We start from the raw sequence: 19,197 nt of genomic DNA on the forward strand, positions 1-19,197 counted from the left end.
GTAGGACATCCATCTTCTAAGTTTAGGATTTAATGTCATAGTTCATATTTATGAACACACCTCAGTCAATTATATATTAGGTAGAATCCAGGTTCATTGTATCACTTATTTTCTTAAATCAGATAGACATCTTATAAGCCTACATTTACTGTAAATCTGATAAAAATTTATTCTCACATCATTTCGTAGGTATGTTCTTAAAATATTACCTAAAGTATTGATTTACTTTAACTTTTCTTTTTCAATGGCCATTTTTGTGATTTTTAATTTAGTACTGTTGCATCTTTTTATATATTGTAACTCTGGTTTTCAGGATATAATATTTACCTTGCTAACAGCCTCTAATAGTGGCACCATAGGTCTACGTAAGGAATTCACCCTATCCATTCTTCCCAATGACAACCCACATGGTACTGTACAGTTTTCACAGAATATGTTCACTCTACAAGAAGCTCAAGGAGATAGTATACAGCTGGTATCACTTAGTAGATCGTAAGTTTGGTATTGTTCTTTTTTTTTTTAAATACCAATATTCTGAATGCTTCAAGTTGTACTCTTTCTCTTAATTGTATAGAATGATCAGATTTTAATATTCATTTGACATATTCAGCCGCTGCTTTAGCCATCATAAAGGGGTGTTCCAAGTTTCATCCATATGTCCCCATTCAAAAGCATTGATCCTTAAAAAAAAGGGTGGGGGACTTGGGTTGGAACCGCCACTGCATATTCTTAGCTTTACAAACAGAGATAAATTGAAAAATCCTGCCACATCATAATGAAACTTAATTGACTGATAATACGACATCAGATAGCAACATTGTCATTAGATATAACATTATGACAAGAAAAAACAAGGGAACTGAATAAGTTTGATGCTCTTTCACTTAGCTTTGCTGGTCAAGGGACGAGAACTAACTTTTGGTCTCGCTTAAGGTCAAATGTAACAAGATTTTGACACAGTCCACATTTCCTTTCTCAATTTTATTTCTATGTTCATTCTATCATGGAGAAGAATGGTAGTATTTACTCCACATTTACTCTGTCTGTTAGTTTGCCATAACACTTATATTATCATTTTCAGAGGAGGATTATTTGGACAGCTTAGAGTTTCCTTCAGCACCAAACAGACTGACATTATTACTGAAGCTACAAAAGATGGCAGTAGTGTTCTTAGTTATTACAATCCACCACTAGGGGGCAGCAGAGGGTTAACTGGAATAGTGGTTGACATCTCATCAGAAATCAATCAACCAGATGTAGGTTTATATTTCAAGTATTAAAAAAGTAAACAGCAGATTTTGATTAATTGTTATAGAATTTATTTTTCTTGTCATACATCATTTGCTGCACCGTAAATAATAGTGAAAAAATCATTTTAAAGAAGAGTGAAAACATATAAAATCTCTGGTTTATATGTTTTCTGTTATAAAATCTCTGGGTTATATGTTTTCTGTTATAAAATCTCTGGGTTATATGTTTTCTGTTATAAAATCTCTGGGTTATATGTTTTCTGTTTTACCCCAATACTGTTATATTTGTAGTTCTATCAGCATTAAACTATTTGACCCAGAGGGAATCGAGGTAGCAAGATGAAAAATGTTTCATGACAACAGTACAAAATAAAAGTTTAACTCTGATTATTTAATTAGTTCAAATTTGTTTACTATTACTGTAAAATCAAGGGAATTATTTAATGAATTCAATGAGATCAGGTTCAGTTTAGTTCAAAAAAATAATTTCTGTCTTATCAATGAAACTTATATTTTTACTAGGCATGTGGAAAAGTGTGTTTGAGGGAGTTGGCTTGTGTAGCTTTTGAAGTGTCTGTCTCTTTGAAGACATGTGCCTGGTATTCTACAAGTCTGTCTACATCCTTGTCTAACACAGCAGATTACCAATATTATATTAAGCTTACCTCAAAGGTAAGAATACACTTATATATGGAACAGAGATTTTAAATACCTTCAATAACAGATGCATTGGACCAATTTAGAAGGAATTTGGCAACACACAACCTTAGTTCACAGAATATAACATAAATAACTAATGCAATTCAGGTGTTGTGGGGGAGAAGATGTATTCATCTTGTTGTACATATCCTACTTTTACTAAAACTATTATTTACATCTACCCATACAATTTTTCAATAAATAGAAGTTTATAATATTGGTTTACTCCTGGTTTGCCCACTTTTAATTCTACCAATTATCTATTAGTTAAGAAAACATAAAAGACAAAAGGTTTAATGAGCAGACAATTGTATAGTCTGTTCCAACTTAGGTATATAGTTTGTAAGTGTTTTCCAGATATTCAGGTTGTTTTTTGTATCGGAAAACAATTAAAAAAATCAAATATTTTTTCTCAGTAATTTATTATCAATTCAATCAATTAATTCAACATACATATACAGCAAATAACTAAAAAATGATATTCAGTTATAAAAGTGTTCATTAGTTTCTGAATGATTTTAATGATAGAAATATATTTATACACTGAGTTCTCTTTTATTGCAAACTTTATTTAATACATTAATTAATTTTATAAATGCATTGCATACCGAAGTCAAAGCACAAAAAAAGTAATAAGGGCACTACATGTAAAATGATGAGAAATACAATCTTTTATATTTACATCAAAAGTAACAAAACATTTAATATATTTACAAAGTCACAATTAGCAATAATTCACTTCATTGTTCAGTTCAAATGGGGAAGATGGGATGTTGCGTCAGAGTAATCTACCACGTTGATGGGTCCTTGTTGGTATCTGTATATGAGTCTGGTGTCTATTACTCTGAATGGTCGTCTTTAAGGTGGGCGGGTTCCTCCTGCTGCATACTGGATAATGTTGCATTTTGTTAGTGCCTTCGTCTTCTTCAGTAGCTCAATGATCTCGTAGATGTTTATGTGGGCGTGTTTGAGTCGCTTCTTATGTATGTTGTGCCATCCTTCCAGGTGATTTGTGCATAGTGCGGGGTCCTTCTGTGTAATAGTGGTTCCATAGAAAGCGGTAGTTTTCAACCAAAAACTCTGTCACGTAATCTATAAATGGAACAAGAGGTACCAATAGTACTGCGGCTCGTCGTATCAGTGAGGTAATATCTTCATTTTTTTTTATAATAGGACTGTAGTCCATATTTCTGTGCCTTTCGCTATATACACTGGGCGAAGTGGAAGAAGCAGCCTTTCACGGTTACCCCTGGACATACTGTCTGTGTTGCGTTGTTGGTTGCTGTCTCGTAATCAATAGATAGTGTTTCTGGTTGAAGTTGTAACTGATGTTGTTGATCAATGGCTACTGAACAGTTTCATTTATATTCTAGTTGTTAAATTTAATTAGATAATTTTATATTTTACTAAATTTTGAAACAGTGTACTGTATTGAAATTAAAAAAAAAATTAAGTTGAATAAATCAAAAGATATTCAAATGAGATTTATTCTATTAGATATTTAGTTTCATTATTTTACTTTTCACCTTTTTTTCAGAATGTACCAATAATTAAAAATATTTGTTGATAACTTGAAATATTTATTCATTTTAGTACACATTTTTTCCTTTTTTTTTTTAATAAAATACATTATCCTGCCAAATATATATAAAATATAGAAAATTTTTGCACATTTTCCTTGATTTAATAGCAGAATTATAGTATTAATGAATGGGTGTTTTTATAATGGCCCTGTTATATGTCCAAGGTCTGTAATAATGGTCGAGGAAGTCTGTAATGGCCCGAGGCAACGCCGAGGGCTATTACAGACATCCAAAGCCATTATTACTGACCGAGAACATATAACAGGGCCGTTATAAAAACACCCATTTCTTAATACATTTATTAACCAACTGAACAAAAGTGTATGTGTTGCTGCCAACTTGATGTACTGTCTTACTCTTTTAATGACAGTTTAGTTTGAACAAAATAATTTGCACCATTATAAAGCTTTAAATATATATACCAAATATCCAAGATATTAAGTTGAAAGAGATATGTGTTAAAAAACAGGATGAACAGTGATCCCTTTATATGGTTATTTAATGTTGGTGGCTGGTTACTAAATCAAATAAAATACAAAAAGGTATTATACTCTTTACAACTTAGTTTTATTAACTTTATTAAAAACCCTAACAAGCCTTAATACAGACAAACTGGGCATTAATACAGGGCCATTACAGAAAAAACAGGGCCATTACAGAAAAACAGGGCCATTACAGAAAAACAGGGCCATTACAGAAAAAAACAGGGCCATTACAGAAAAACAGGGCCATTACAGAAAATATGTAATTTTTAATAAACAGTCACTTTTGGCAATAATGCACTTAGTTGGTTAATAAATAATATTCTTTTTTAATTTTACAGGTAAAAGAAAAGGTAAAAAATGTGACTATAATTCAGAAATAAACTATAATTGTTAAAACAACAATTCCCTCTATGTTTACATATACATGTAATTAAAAGTGGGCAAACCAGGATGACACCATAATATTGTAGCATAGACATAAAGTTAATTACAGGTAGGTGAAAATAATTTATTTCTATCATTTTTTTTTTCTGCAGGTGAACAACTTATATTCAAGAAGGGCTACTGAAGGAATTGATTATGCAATAATAAATAATGGTTTTGCTTTCATTCCTGAAGGCATGAACACAGGAAATGTTGCTGTTACCATCAAGGGAGATAATCTTCCCGAAATAAATGAGAAATTTCTTATCCAGCTTAATTCTGTTGAGTTAGTATCTGGTGTTACATCCACAAAACATCCACCTACATTGGGTAATATTACCACAGCAACCGTTGTCATAGAGCAGAATGACAATGCTTATGGTCAATTTAATCTGATTAGTGATTATCCTACGGCCATAGAAGGAGGACATCAGATTGCAGTGGAAGAGAGACATAAGTTTGCCGTGGATCTAGTTGTAGAGAGGAAAGGTAAATATAAGTAAAATTTATGATAGCTCAAACTATGAAGAAGAATCACAAGTAATACTCAATCACATCACAAGAAAGGAAGATTGGTAAGCCAGTAAAAACAGTTCTATTAGGATTTTCTTTTTTAAACTTGGTTTCAAGTGGTTATAATTGTATTTTTACTAGGGATGTCAAGAGATCTGTAATTTAATAGTCGAATACTCGGTCTTGATACTCGAAAGTACTCGAGTACGCAGATAAATTTTAAACGTCTATTGAAAAGATAAGATTTTAGGTGGGATGCAATATTTTTGTTATTACCTTTCATGAACAAATTATCGAAAAACAAAATTTTTACAGTTTCAAGGTTTTTAACAAGCGTATAGGAAGAAGGGCAACTTACTACCCTTTTGGACCATGCTTAGTGCATACTATGAATTTTTTTTAACATACACTATTTAATTAAAAGTGAGTTTGACCTCTAAACCAAATATAGATGTCATCATAACAGAAAGTTGATAAAGGGGGGATTGCAAAAAAAAATATTCTTCTAGAGACAGAGTAATAATTTTTCATAAAAATACATTTAAACAGAGTCCACATGTTTCATTAGAATATGAACTATTTTAGGAGGTAATTTAGATGATGTTAGTATAGACTGGTATATAGATATAGGAGCGAGTACTGCTACATATGGTGTGGATTACACAGGGGATGGGGCTACACTACAGTTCACCTCTGGTGTGGCAAGTAAATGTAAGTATTACTTACCTAATTATAACTATTGAATTTGAAAAGTCACAGTTTTGAAGAAAAATATACATTTGTAAAACAAAAAGATTGATATTTCAAGAATTTTGTGTAAGATAAAGTTTGTTTCGTTTTTGAAGAAGAAAACCTGATGTTTAAAAAAGGTTGTGTGTTACAGAGAAGTATCTGATATAATTTGATAGAAAAAAATGTCAATATTCCAATCAAAACCCTCTTATTTCTAGATTAAATTATTGTTTATCAACTTATAAAATCCAAATTTATCACAAAAGCTGTATAACAGAAGTGAAATAAATGTAAAGCCAAACATAAATGCAAATCATATTTTTTTCATTTTAGTGATCACAGTAACCATCTTAGATGATACTGTACCAGAACATAATAAAACTGTTATAGTTAAACTGAGAAACCCTCAAGGTGGTGCAGAACTTTCCCAAGATGCAATGGTAACCATAGTGATATTAGAAAATGACAATATTGCTGGTATTATAGGATTTGGAACAACTGCTTTGGTTGGAAAAGAAGGTAAAGACTAAATTATATTTACAGGCATGACTACCCCCTAAAAATTACGTTACTGTGTCAAACTACTGAATCAGATGACAGAGGATCATTCTTTGATGTTTCATTAATCATTTTGCTGACATATAAACACTCTCCACAAGAGACCAAGCGACACAGAACTCAACAACTGAAGGTCACTGTATGAACTTCAACAATGGGCAAAGTTGATAATGCATAGTCAGCTATAAAAAGCCCTGAAATGACAAATGTTAAACAATACAAACAAGAAACTATAAATGCCTAATTAGCTCACCAAAGTTCCACTATTTTAGTTTGACAGGTTTGTAGGTTATTTCCCTTGAATATTTTCTTTTGCTTTTTATCAATAAAAGCTTTCAACTGCAAATTGCCTGAAACCTTTTGAAAAATAAATTCTTAAATTTGGTATTTGTAATTCGACTATTACTTTTAATGAAGCTGTTTGGTGATGTTTTTATTTTAATAATAATATCTATTTTAATATTTTTTTCATATTTCATAACCCTAGGAATATTATGAATGTACGTCGGTAGATACTTTTTTATTGTTGGATATATAGATAATTTTGATATATTGTATTTTCAGGTAGTGATATAACATTGACTATTACAAGAGCCAGATCATCATTTGGTACAGTCATGGTTGAGTGGAGGATACATGGACTGAATGGAGTAGACCCAGTTACAGGGTTCTCACACATCAATGGAACACTTGTATTCTTACCTGTAAGGTCTTATGAATGACAAAAATACCCTGTAAAACTATGTATCTTTTTTTATCAGGCCACAATAAAGAATACCATACCAGTAAAAATATTTCAATATAAGTGCAACTATTTTATGTCTTCAGTCAAAATGTTTGATGAATGTTTAAATTAGTTCTAGCTTGCTTTTTCATTATAATGCTGCTAAATATATTGCAGGTTTTTGTTCTGGAAATTGTTTGTGGTCACAGTTAGTTCTATGTGCCACTAAATTATATTTGCTAAATATTCTCGAAATCTTACGAACTATTTTCAATTCCAAGCCTTTAATTGTATGGTGTATAATATTCCTAATAATCATTTTGAATCTGTTTTTCTCTAATTTTTGCGCTATTTTCACATTTCTAAATAGGTGTGAGAAAAATATTTCTCCTCACTAGTGAAAAATCTGTTCTGGGCAAATAATTGGTAGGAATTTAATTGTGATGTTTAATTTTCTTGTTTTTTTTTTAAATTTTTGTATTGTTACTTCATTGAAAAAGGCGACCATGCCTGAAATCACATAAAAAGTACACAACTTTCTTTAAATCTTTGAAAAAAAAGGATAAAAAACATTAGAGAAACAGATTCCACCACTATAACTCATGTATTATGATATTTAACCACTCTCAACAGTTAGATTTTAATTTTTTAAAAAGCACCGCAAGTTTCACGCTTTAAATATTAAAATTTAACTGTCTCGAGTGGAGAAATATGGTAACACACTTGTTGCAGTTGTGGAATCTATATGTCTCTCTATAGTTACAAGCTGTTTTGCAGGTAGACATTATAAAAAGAAAAAAAAACAATTTGTTCAATGTAAAATGTATACACATTGTCTCCTTATATCGAGTTAGTTATAATGCTATTAAGCAGTATATTTTGAGCATTGTAGTTTTGTTCATTTTTGAAGGGAGATACATCAAAAGATGTGATACTAAGTATTTTGGATGATAACACACCAGAAGTGAATGAAGAATATCAAGTTCTTCTGTCTAATATTAGAACTGTCGGTAAGTATATCATTCCAAATAAGAAAGTGACTAGGCCAGGGCATTAAACCTTAACTACAAAAAAAATATTAAACATTTCTGTTTGATATATAAGTCAATGGGTTAAAGTGAAACTTTTACTACTTCCAGTGGTGTTTTTTTTATCATTCATTAGAAAATTGAAAGATTACAATTTTTACAGAAACTTGCAAAATGTAACATTCATCTACAAATGTCACGTCAATCACAGTAGTGACTAACAATGTTTTATATATTAGGTATTGGAGCCACAGGAGCAGCCATCATAGATCCACAATTAAAGATGGCCACCATAACTATCAACAGTAGTAACTATCCCCATGGATTATTACAGTTTAGTCAGACATCTTTAGAGATTGTAAAAGAGGAACAAGATGTCATGATCAATCTACAGATAGAAAGAAAATTTGGAAATATAGGTTTGTTGAAATTATATTCATTTTACTTTTGGTGAGATATTTTTTTTTATCATACCTTCTTCTTTTAATTTCTAAGTCATTTTGTATATCTGCAAGTAGTTAAATTGGTTGATTGATGCTGCGTCAGTACAAAAAGGTTATATCATGGTGAGAGGTATTTCAAATATTGTAACAAGACGTTCTATTTAAAAAATCAGACAAAAAGTCTTTCATTTTACTAAAATTGGAGTTTTAACCCGAAATTACTTATTTATAAATAAAACAGTAAGATTGGCAAAGTTATTTTTAGCATTTTATCTTTACAAATGCTTTGAACACAATTACTAGTATTCACCAAAAAGTACACAAATGACTTCTAAGAAAAGTCTATATGTTATTCACTGACTAGACATTATACACAAAACTGTTCATGCATGACCTCCTAGAGTTAGTAATTTGCATAATAAGAGATATGATTTATTGCTACTTTATCATCAGGTAATATAAGAGTATCATATGAAATAAAAGAGGGTTCTGTGACTCCCCTGTCAGAGGACCTCCTTAAGGCTACTGCTGGGGATGATTTTGAGGCCTTACAGGGATATGTTGACATTGGTAATGGAATCTCCTATGCTACAATAAGAGTTAGAGTTAAAGAAGATAGTGAACCAGAGCTGGATGAAGTCTTTATAGTAGTGCTGACTGGTGTTATTCTACTGAATAACTCACAAGTGTCCAACATGCCACCTCAGTTAGGTAAGTATTTGTATTGTAATATATATATAATCTTACTCACAAATAAAACAGTATATCTGAATAAAAAAAATAATTGTGGATTGTGGTGTCAAAACAAAGAAGTTTCATTGTTTGGAATTTTTAGGATTGTTGTTCCAGGATTATATATGAAATATCCCTTTTTATTCTTAAAAAAATTCAATATGCACAATAAGGCTTTATTGGCACTCGTAGTGTAGCTGGTTTTTTTTTTTTAAGAATGCATACTGAGAACTATGCCATCTGAAGTTTGTACTTATTTGTAAAAATCATGGTTGTTCACCTTTCTAAGGATTCATTCATTTTCAGTATTTTTACATTCATTTAAAAAAAAAATTGCAATGCACATTTTATATTAAAAAAAAAAATTGTGCAATTATCTCCCCTTATTAATCAAAGTGTTTAAATAAAAATTATTAAACTTCATTTTCAGGTACAAAGGACACAACCTCTGAGATAGTTATATCAGCTAATGATGGAACTAAAGGAATCATAATGTTTGGATCAGATTCCCACAGGTATGTACTCAATGTTTGGATCAGATTCCCACAGGTATGTACTCAATGTTTGGATCAGATTCCCACAGGTATGTACTCAATGTTTGGATCAGATTCCCACTGCTATGTACTCAATGTTTGGATCAGATTCCCACAGGTACTCAATGTTTGGATCAGATTCCCACAGGTATGTACTCAATGTTTGTATCAGATTCCCACAGGTATGTACTCAATGTTTGGATCAGATTCCCACAGGTATGTACTCAATGTTTGTATCAGATTCCCACAGGTATGTACTCAATGTTTGGATCAGATTCCCACAGGTATGTACTCAATGTTTGGATCAGATTCCCACAGGTATGTACTCAATGTTTGGATCAGATTCCCACAGGTATGAACTCAATGTTTGGATCAGACTCCCACAGGTATGTACTCGATGTAATGATTACTGTATGTTGCTTTATCTAGGGACTTGTTGGTATAGCTATTATTTTAATTTTGACAGGCAATTACAAATAAGGATACATAAAAAAATGAAATTTCTAAATTAATATGAACGGACCTGAAAAAGCTTAGATTTTATCTAAGAAATTTTATACAACAGTATAAGTGAACTTCATATGTTATTTGTGTAAGAAAGAACCTCAAAAAACTATGCGTACAGACAACTGTTTGTAAATTCATAATTTATTGAATGAAAGACTCTGTTGTGCCAAAAGAGGCAAGGTAAAAAATGAAATTAATGTATTTAAATAATTATCTTAGAAATATATGTGATTTATCATGTTATTATTGTACTGCCATTGTTTCTTTACAAATTTTTGTCCTGTAAAAATATTGCAATTTTCATCAGAGAGAAAACAAATAGTTTGAAAACTAGAAATACTTTGAAAATTTGGTTTTAATTTCATATTTCTTAACAGTGTTGCAGTAGATGAAATCACAAAGAATATAACACTAACTATAATGAGAGATGAAGGAACATTTGGGGAAGTGACAGTGTTTTGTTATGCCCAGGGTATTACTGATGGGACTACACAAGGACAAGACTTTCGGTTTGATCCAAAGGTACTATGTTTGTACTGTTGTATCAATCTGTCTGATCAACTTTTATTGGAAACAACAGTATTTTTAAAATTATCATTTTTTAATTGTTTCACAATTTATTTGGTGAACAAATATTTAAAATAATTTAGGTGTGAAGGTGCTTGATAATATGGATATATCAATTATTTACATCAAGATATTATTGTCACTATAGAATGATAATGATCAATAATTTAGGAGGTGGGTGACTTTCAACCATTTGATCATATGTAGTTAAAAAGCATGATAAATATAGGGTGTCCAATTTCATTTAACTACATCTTGGTGTAAGTTTGAAAATAAAAGTTATCTTTGATTCATCGCAGTATCTTTCTGAAATGAAATTTTCAATTTGAAGATGAGTATTTTAATGTTGAAAGGTTCAAATAAATATTATCAATTGTTTTGATTGGAAACAAACATTTGTATAAACAACTTAGGCTTTAAGATTGTTTTACTTTTTCACCTTTACATATGTTTTATTACAAGAAAAATTAATTCACATACATACAAGTTGCATGTAGTGTATTCACATTTTTCATTCACATTTTTTAATTTCTTTGATTCACATGTCACTTTTTATTTAGGAATAAAGGTGGAGGGATCTCCAGCATGCAGGTAAAGCTGTCACCATTGCTGTATATATGCCATTTTTTATGTGCTTTGAGTTATTCCTAAAGTTTATTTACTCTGCAGGTTTTCATACGCATCCTTACATTTGTATTTTGAAAAAATCCTTTCAAGCTCCCAAAATTTTCTGAATAATGAGGGCTACAACTTTGAGATGTTGGGAATTTCTCACAATTAAATAAATGTATAACCAATGCACTTACATTTGTGATCAGTTAACAAGTGTTTTGCATTTTATATTTGAGAAAGGGAACCTGAGTGATAAAGCAAACAAATTTCAAAAGATATGAAAAATTTATTGCTTTGTGTAAGAATATGTGTATGAACCTGGCTTATATTATTTATTCTTATAATTTCTTATATCATAAACTTTGATGTGTATCTACATAATAGTGAACCTCTATCTAGCATTATTGAACTAATAGATTGTGTATGCATTTTTTTTAAACCTGTTCAAAAAAATATATAGTTTAATTAGGTCTGTTGAAATGAAAATTGTTCATTCACAGCAATAACAAAAAAATGTTGATTTGAGCAACTGTGTCAATTTTTACTGCTTATCAAAGTCATTTTCAGCTTAAAAGGTTCCTAAATTATAATTTATGCGAATAGAGTATTGAAAATTCCAGCTGATGGAGATAGATTATTATTGCTATTTTGTGCATTTTCCTTTGATCTTTTTTTCTGATAATTTTCATATCATGATACTCGCTTGAGATGGAAAATTATCGCTAGAAACTAAGGCAGCACGTTGGGTTGCTAATGAAATTGACATGAAATTGAGAACATCGTCATAGGTAAAATAGCGATAAACAGATTGTCATTGGTCATCTCAACTCAATTGCTTTTCTCCCTTTCGCTGTACTGGCTCAAGCGAGAAAATCAATCTCTTTGAGATGATAAACGATAATCTATAAGTATAACATAAATTTCATATTGATATCAGATCACCATTTACCACATTTTCTTGTCCTAAGATACATGTAATATTTGACATCCATCCATCCAAGAAGAATTGTATGTTACAAAGAAAAAATGAATTATTTTCCAAACATTAATTCATAAAAGGGGACAGATGTTAAACCTTCTTTTGAAAGTCATTAAAACTTTGTTACTGATGGATAGAATTTATTCTAAATAAAGGCAACAGTAGTATATCGCTGTTCAATAGTCATAATTCCTTGAATAAGTCTGCTCTTCTACATAAGAAAATGCTTGAACTAAGTCAGGAATATGACAGTTGTTATCCATTCGTTTGATGTGTTTGAGCTTTTGATTTTGCTATTTGATTAGGGATTTTCCGTATTGAATTTTTCTCAGCATTCGGTATTTTTGTGCTTTTACTTTTTAAAAGTGATTTATCATAAAATCATATGTACTACTATTAGCCATTTTGTTTTTTAATTTTAACAGGAAGTGACTTTCAAGAAAGGAGAGAATAGGAAGTACATTATGATAGAGATAAACAATGATGATACACCAGAACCAGATGAAATGTTTGAAGTCATTTTGGCTAATCCTAGAAATGGTGCTATACTGGGGACACCTAATAGAGGTATGCTAAATGGTGCTATACTGGGGACACCTAGTAGAGGTATGCTAAATGGTGCTATACTAGAAACTCACACGTACATAATTATATCCTATCTGTTTCAAAAAGCAAAAAAAAAAACCCAACTTTAAAGTATTCTTGCAATTAAAAGGAATCACATGTTTCGTGGTAGCCCTGTTTAATACACAATGTGATGTTATTTTTTTTTTCTTTTTTTTTTCTGAAAGACTTTCAGATTCTGGTGTTTCTAATGAAGGTCAACAAGTAAAATTACACAGCTCTTTTGAATAACTGTCCTGAACAAACAAAATATTGAACAAGATACCTGTAAATTAGAAAATAAGTAATTACATGTTTAAATATTTTCAGCCAATGTGACAATCTTAGCCAATGATGATGCTAGTGGATCATTTAGTTTTGAGACTGACACAGCAGTCACTGTTGAGGAGACAAGTGGTGACGTGAAGGGTGTGGCCATGTTGAAGGTAGTCAGAGGACCAGGGATTTATGGTGTGGTCAATGTTCCCTACCAGGTTATACCAGAACAAGTATCTAATGTTAATGATCTGTCACCTATGCAGAGTATTATCGTATTCCAAGATAAACAGGTAATTCATCTAAAGTATTGGTTTGTAAGGATTGTAAAGGTGTGTAATACCACCATTGATTTCCCCCTATTAATCTGTGTTAAATTTGCACTTTTCAAAAAAATGTTCAGAATTTATTATTTTGTTTCAAATAAAGAAATACTTGGCATGAGTAAAGTTTTATCCTGTCCACTACCATAGAAAAAAAATCACATAACATTTCATTGCATATAAGAAAATAGCCATCACTGGAAGTTAATCAATAAAAATTTCTCCCCTTATTTAACTTGTGCACAAGATTTAGTCACCACGTAACCTCATTGGCTCAAGTTTACAAAATATTCTATATAAACCCCAAATAAAATAATAATTATGCTTTGTCATAAACATATGTCACAGAAATGTTTTACTGCAACAAAATGTAGGATTAATTACCTACAACTGTCAAATTCAAGGGAATATTTTTTTCCTACCTATTTTAGTATACAACCGGATGTGACGTACCATGATTTGGTGGTATTACAACTCAAAGGGACAAATCTATTTAGTCTAACCAAATCTCATGAAATTTTAAAGCTAATTGATATTTATCTTATGTTGTGATTTTTTTAATTTTCCTTCTTTACCATTTTAGAAGTAATGAAGTTAAAATAAATAGGCACGGGTTGTTGTCTCTTTGACACATTCCCCATTTCCATTCTCAATTTTACATATGTAAGTTTGCAAACAATGATTTGTCTTATTTACCATTTCTTTGATGTATTTGAATAATTTGAATTTGATACAGAATTGAGTTCTGTTTTGAGAAATTGAGCTTTTAAACCATTGATGATTGAAGGAGATATCCTGTTTAAAGCTTAATTTAATTAGTTTTTGGAGTCTCTTTTCATATTTCAATTCCTCACATTCATCTGATTTTTATACGCCCGTCAAAATTTTGTCCATCGTACCGTCTATCCGTCTGTCCGGCGTAAACATGTTGCACCGTAACTTGAGAACGACTTATCCAAATTTCATGAAACTTATTATATTTGTTTCTTATGATGTTCAAATGATCTGTATACTTTTTGGTGATAATAAGATTAAAACTTTTTGAGTTACAGCACTTTGTAACTAAAACAGGGTTTGTTTTTTTTCACATGTCGCACCTTATATCAAAAAACAATTTGTGATTATTGCTTAAAACTTTACACAATTCTTAGTTATATTAATCTTAAGATATGTATACTTTTTGGTGATGATTCAAAATTTCATTTTTGAGTTATTGAGTATTTTGTAAAAAAGGGGGAGGTTTTTTTTACATGTCCTGTCGTATCTTAAAAATGATTTATAATTATTGCTTAAAACTTCACACACTTCTTTGTTATATTAATCTAAACATCTGTATATTTTTTGGTGATGATTCAAAATTTTATTTTTCAGTTATTTAGTATTTTGTAAAAAAGGGGGAGGTTTTTTTTACATGTCGCGCCGTATCTCAAAAACAATTTATGATTTTGCTTAAAACTTTACACACTTCTTTGTTATATTAATCTAAAGATCTGTATACTTTTTGGTTTTGAATCAAAATTTTATTTTAGTGATATTTAGGAGGAAGGGGGGGGTTCATATGTCCCTCCGTATCTCAAAAAACAATATATGGTTATTGCTTAAAACTTTCTCAGAAACTATTTATGATTATTGCATAAAACTTTCACACAAGACGACAGGTGTATCATGCGCTCATGGCGCAGCTGTTTATTAATTCTTCATGAAAAATAAAATTCTTGTTGTTTGATTGTTTTGTAGGATTCAGCTATATTAGAATTAGAGGCAGTGGATGACAGTCAGCCAGAACAGATAGAAAGATTTACTGTCAGACTATTACAACCAAGTAATGGGGGATTACTGGGACAGCATACAGATAAAGTTGTCATTATAAACCCTAACGATTCACCTAATGGACTTATGCAAATATACGCCAGGGGAACAACGTAAGTATATCTTTTAGTGAATTTTATGCAATGCATTATTTTCTTGTTTAGTAAAACTAGTTTAAGCATGAGTGATATAGTTTCATAACATTTTTGCATGCATTCAAACTGGTTTTGACCAATTAGACAAATTTTTGATAAACCCCTCTCGAAAATAAGTTGTATTTTGTGATTTCTCACCACGTAATTACCTGTATCAATAATGGAAACAGCAATTAAAGTAAATTCTACGTCTCCATGCAGCCAATATTTTGAAATTTTACAACACTCAATGTACAAGGAAAATGTTTATCTTAATCTGCAGTTTAATAAATTGAATATTTTAGATTCAGAATCCAAAGTTTTTTTTAGTGTATTGATTTGAAGTCAAATCATATTATTTATAAACAAAAATTGGAGGTTTAAATTGTTTGTTTTTCAGCAACAAGACCATAACTGTAGATGAAAATGTTGGTTTGATATTCTTTGACATACAGAGATCCCAGGGAACAGATGGTAGGATATCTGTTGACATGGCAACACAGCCTGGAACAGCCGTTACTGACACTGACCTTTCCTTGGTGACCTTGACAAGCTTACAGTCAATACCCTCTATACAGGTGGTTACATGGTACAGTTACACATACAGTGGTATGGTGTATATTGTCATGCTCACAAATTTCCGAGTGGGAGAATTGACGTCTGCCATTGGTAGTGATGGATCTGCTGGAACTATAAATGTTGACAGATTGTATCATTCTACTCTGTTTAAATGGCAGGGAGAGATGATACCGTTACAGGTATAATCAATTTAAATATTTGAGATTATTGGATATGTTTTAAAGAATTTCATCATAGATACACCAAACAAACAAGTAGGTACTCATATAGTTGATACAAACTACACTCATATATGGTTAATACTAACATTCTATGTCCAAACTTCATGATTAATTGACATGCTTGATGTTTACTTAATGTCCAGTGGCAAATATATCATTAATACTTATATTCTATGTACAAATTCACAATCAAATCTTTTTTTTTGTTTGTTTGAAAATGATAAAACCCCTAAAATCTAAACATTTTATTAGCAGTTTTTTGTCGAGCCTGCGACTTTTGTTGCAGATAGCTCGACATAGGGATAGTGATCCGGCGGCGGCATTAGCTAACTTCTTAAAAGGTTCATATTTTAGAAAGTGAAAGACCTGGATGCTTCATACTTTGTATATAGATGCCTCATGTTACGAAGTTTCTGTCAGTCACATGTCCAATGTCCTTGACCTCATTTTCATGGTTCAGTGACCACTTGAAAAAAAAGTTCAGAATTTTTGTAATGTTGAATTTTCTATTATTATAAGTAATATGCAAGGTCCTCATGCCTGTCAGACAGTTTTCACTTGACCTTGACCTCATTTCATGGATCAGTGAACAAGGTTAAGTTTTGGTGGTCAAGTCCATATCTCAGATACTATAAGCAATAAGGCTAGTATATTTGGTGTATGGAAGGACTGGAAGGTGTACATGTCCAACTGGCAGGTGTCATCTGACCTTGACCTCATTTTCATGGTTCAGTGGTTATAGTTAAATTTTGTGTTTTGGTCTGTTTTTCTCATACTTTATGCAATAGGTCTACTATATTTGTTGTATGGAATGATTGTAAGGTGGACATGTCTAGCGGACAGATGTCATCTGACCTTGACCTCATTTTCATGGTTCAGTGGTCAAAGTTAAGTTTTTAAGTTTTGGTCTTTTTATCTAATATTATATGCCAAAGGTCAACTATATTTGGTGTATGGAAATATATTATGATCTATATGTCAGTCCCGCAGGTTTTATTTGACCATGTCCTCAATTGCACGGTTCATTGCACAGTGTTAAGTTTTTATGTTTTGGTCTATTTTCTTGAACTTTAAGTAATAGGTCAACTACAGTATATTTGTTGTATGGCAGCTTTGTTAGCTGTACATGTCTGCCTGGCATGGTTCGTCTGACCTTGACCTCATTTTCATGGTTCATTGGTCTTTGTTTAGCTATCTTGGTTAATGTTAAGTTTATGTGACAGTTGTAATAAAGCATTATACTTAGGACTATCAACATAATATCAATGATTAGTAAAGAAGGCGAGACATTTCAGTGTGTGCACTCTTGTCTTTAAATAACATTGTTTAATTTCAGACAATAGAAACAGATATTGCCTCTGCAGCTGTCTCATTAAGTATAGGTGGCATCACTTATTTGGTCATCAGTAACACAGGAAATGTACGAAGGTACCAGAGCAAGTCAAGGATTTACAAAGTTAATACAGATGGAACCTTACTAGTAGTAAATATCTATATTACTAATTTATTTAGATTATCATTTTACACAATGAAATTGCAAGAATAACAAATGAATTGGATATGAAAGTTTCACACATAAGTGAACATTGCAACATATATTCATTATTTTTCTATAATTTCAGTTCAATTATTATTTGTTTCTTTAGAGAAATAAAATGTTTGGTATTATTCTTTTCTAATGCTTACCATTGTTTTACAGTGACAGTCAAATTGTTTCAACCTTTATTGTAAAAAAATACCACTTATTGTATTTATTGTTTTCATCCTCAATATGCATGAAATATTATCCACTGGACAGACATAAAACAAAACACAATTAACCAACTGATCTCACCATTAAAGTGTTTGTAATTGTTATTCATATTGACGATTGCTGTAGTTGTTGTGTAGAATATATGCATTTTCTACCATACAGATCCAAGATTTACCAACATCAGGAGCAAGAGATGTGAAATCGTTCACATCGGGAACAGATAACTTTCTGGTATTTGCTAACTCCAAGGATAACAATGGTAACACACTGGTTCCTGTTGACATTTACAAATGGGACCATTCTATAGGAATGTTCACTTTTGCAGCATGGCAATCTCTAGACAATCAGGGTGCAGAAGCAGTAGCTGTATTTGAGATGGAGGGAGTTGTTTATATGGCAGTGGCTAATAATTATAATTCTGTTCAAACTACTTATATCGTTGAGTAAGTCTTAAATCAATATTTATGTTGCTTGGAATGAAAAGAAGGAAATTCAAAATGGAACTATTTTAAGGTAGGAAACTTGAGGTTTTGTAAGTTTGAGACCTTGGAATTAACCTAAATTTGTTCAATGAGTTACACTTTTTAAAATGCAAATTTAATCATACTGATTTTATATTATCAAAAGCTTTCTGATAAAATTAAAGTCATAGTTATTTTATTTTTTTTTAGATATACTTCAAAAGATTTTGACCAGTCAACACTGTTTATACACTATTTTCTATGTTTCAGCTCAGTCATATATAAATTAAATGCAGATACAAAATTTTCTGAGCATCAGAGAATCAGAACTGAGGGAGCTGTAGACGTCACACACCTACTCATACAGTCTCTTAATATATTGGTATTTGCTAACAATAGAGGAGACTCTGTCAACAGTCCCCAGAAATCCTGGGTCTATAGATGGGACTCAACAACACAGATGTTTTTCAAGCATAGTGATTTAAACACATATCGCGTAGAAACAACATCAGCTTTTATTGGCTCAGATAATACAGGTAAGATATTTGTATAGATTATTAGGGTTTCTACATATTGATGTCTTTGGTATAATCTGTCTAATTTTAAATTAGAGTTTCGACCCCAATTTAATGCTCCACTGAACATAGAAAATTACAGTGCAAGTCGGACA

The 19,197-nt window shown here is 31.2% G+C and overlaps 1 protein-coding gene across 1 annotated transcript in view; it reads left to right on the forward strand.

Moving 5' to 3' along the window:
* LOC139518834 (adhesion G-protein coupled receptor V1-like) overlaps nucleotides 1-19,197 on the forward strand; it is a 110,079-nt gene that overhangs the window by 43,725 nt on the left and 47,157 nt on the right. Inside the window, exons 38-56 of the mRNA XM_071310451.1 lie at nucleotides 314-492; nucleotides 1,082-1,256; nucleotides 1,773-1,922; nucleotides 4,554-4,929; nucleotides 5,539-5,664; nucleotides 6,019-6,204; nucleotides 6,808-6,947; nucleotides 7,878-7,977; nucleotides 8,235-8,414; nucleotides 8,892-9,149; nucleotides 9,601-9,685; nucleotides 10,588-10,732; nucleotides 12,794-12,935; nucleotides 13,302-13,540; nucleotides 15,308-15,492; nucleotides 15,914-16,271; nucleotides 17,650-17,796; nucleotides 18,229-18,509; nucleotides 18,798-19,063. Of these exons, the coding sequence (XP_071166552.1) occupies nucleotides 314-492; nucleotides 1,082-1,256; nucleotides 1,773-1,922; nucleotides 4,554-4,929; nucleotides 5,539-5,664; nucleotides 6,019-6,204; nucleotides 6,808-6,947; nucleotides 7,878-7,977; nucleotides 8,235-8,414; nucleotides 8,892-9,149; nucleotides 9,601-9,685; nucleotides 10,588-10,732; nucleotides 12,794-12,935; nucleotides 13,302-13,540; nucleotides 15,308-15,492; nucleotides 15,914-16,271; nucleotides 17,650-17,796; nucleotides 18,229-18,509; nucleotides 18,798-19,063 (3,718 nt within the window). The remainder of the gene's footprint in view (nucleotides 1-313; nucleotides 493-1,081; nucleotides 1,257-1,772; nucleotides 1,923-4,553; nucleotides 4,930-5,538; nucleotides 5,665-6,018; nucleotides 6,205-6,807; nucleotides 6,948-7,877; nucleotides 7,978-8,234; nucleotides 8,415-8,891; nucleotides 9,150-9,600; nucleotides 9,686-10,587; nucleotides 10,733-12,793; nucleotides 12,936-13,301; nucleotides 13,541-15,307; nucleotides 15,493-15,913; nucleotides 16,272-17,649; nucleotides 17,797-18,228; nucleotides 18,510-18,797; nucleotides 19,064-19,197) is intronic.

Source organism: Mytilus edulis, chromosome 4 (assembly GCF_963676685.1).
Source record: "Mytilus edulis chromosome 4, xbMytEdul2.2, whole genome shotgun sequence".
NCBI lineage: Eukaryota > Metazoa > Mollusca > Bivalvia > Mytilida > Mytilidae > Mytilus > Mytilus edulis.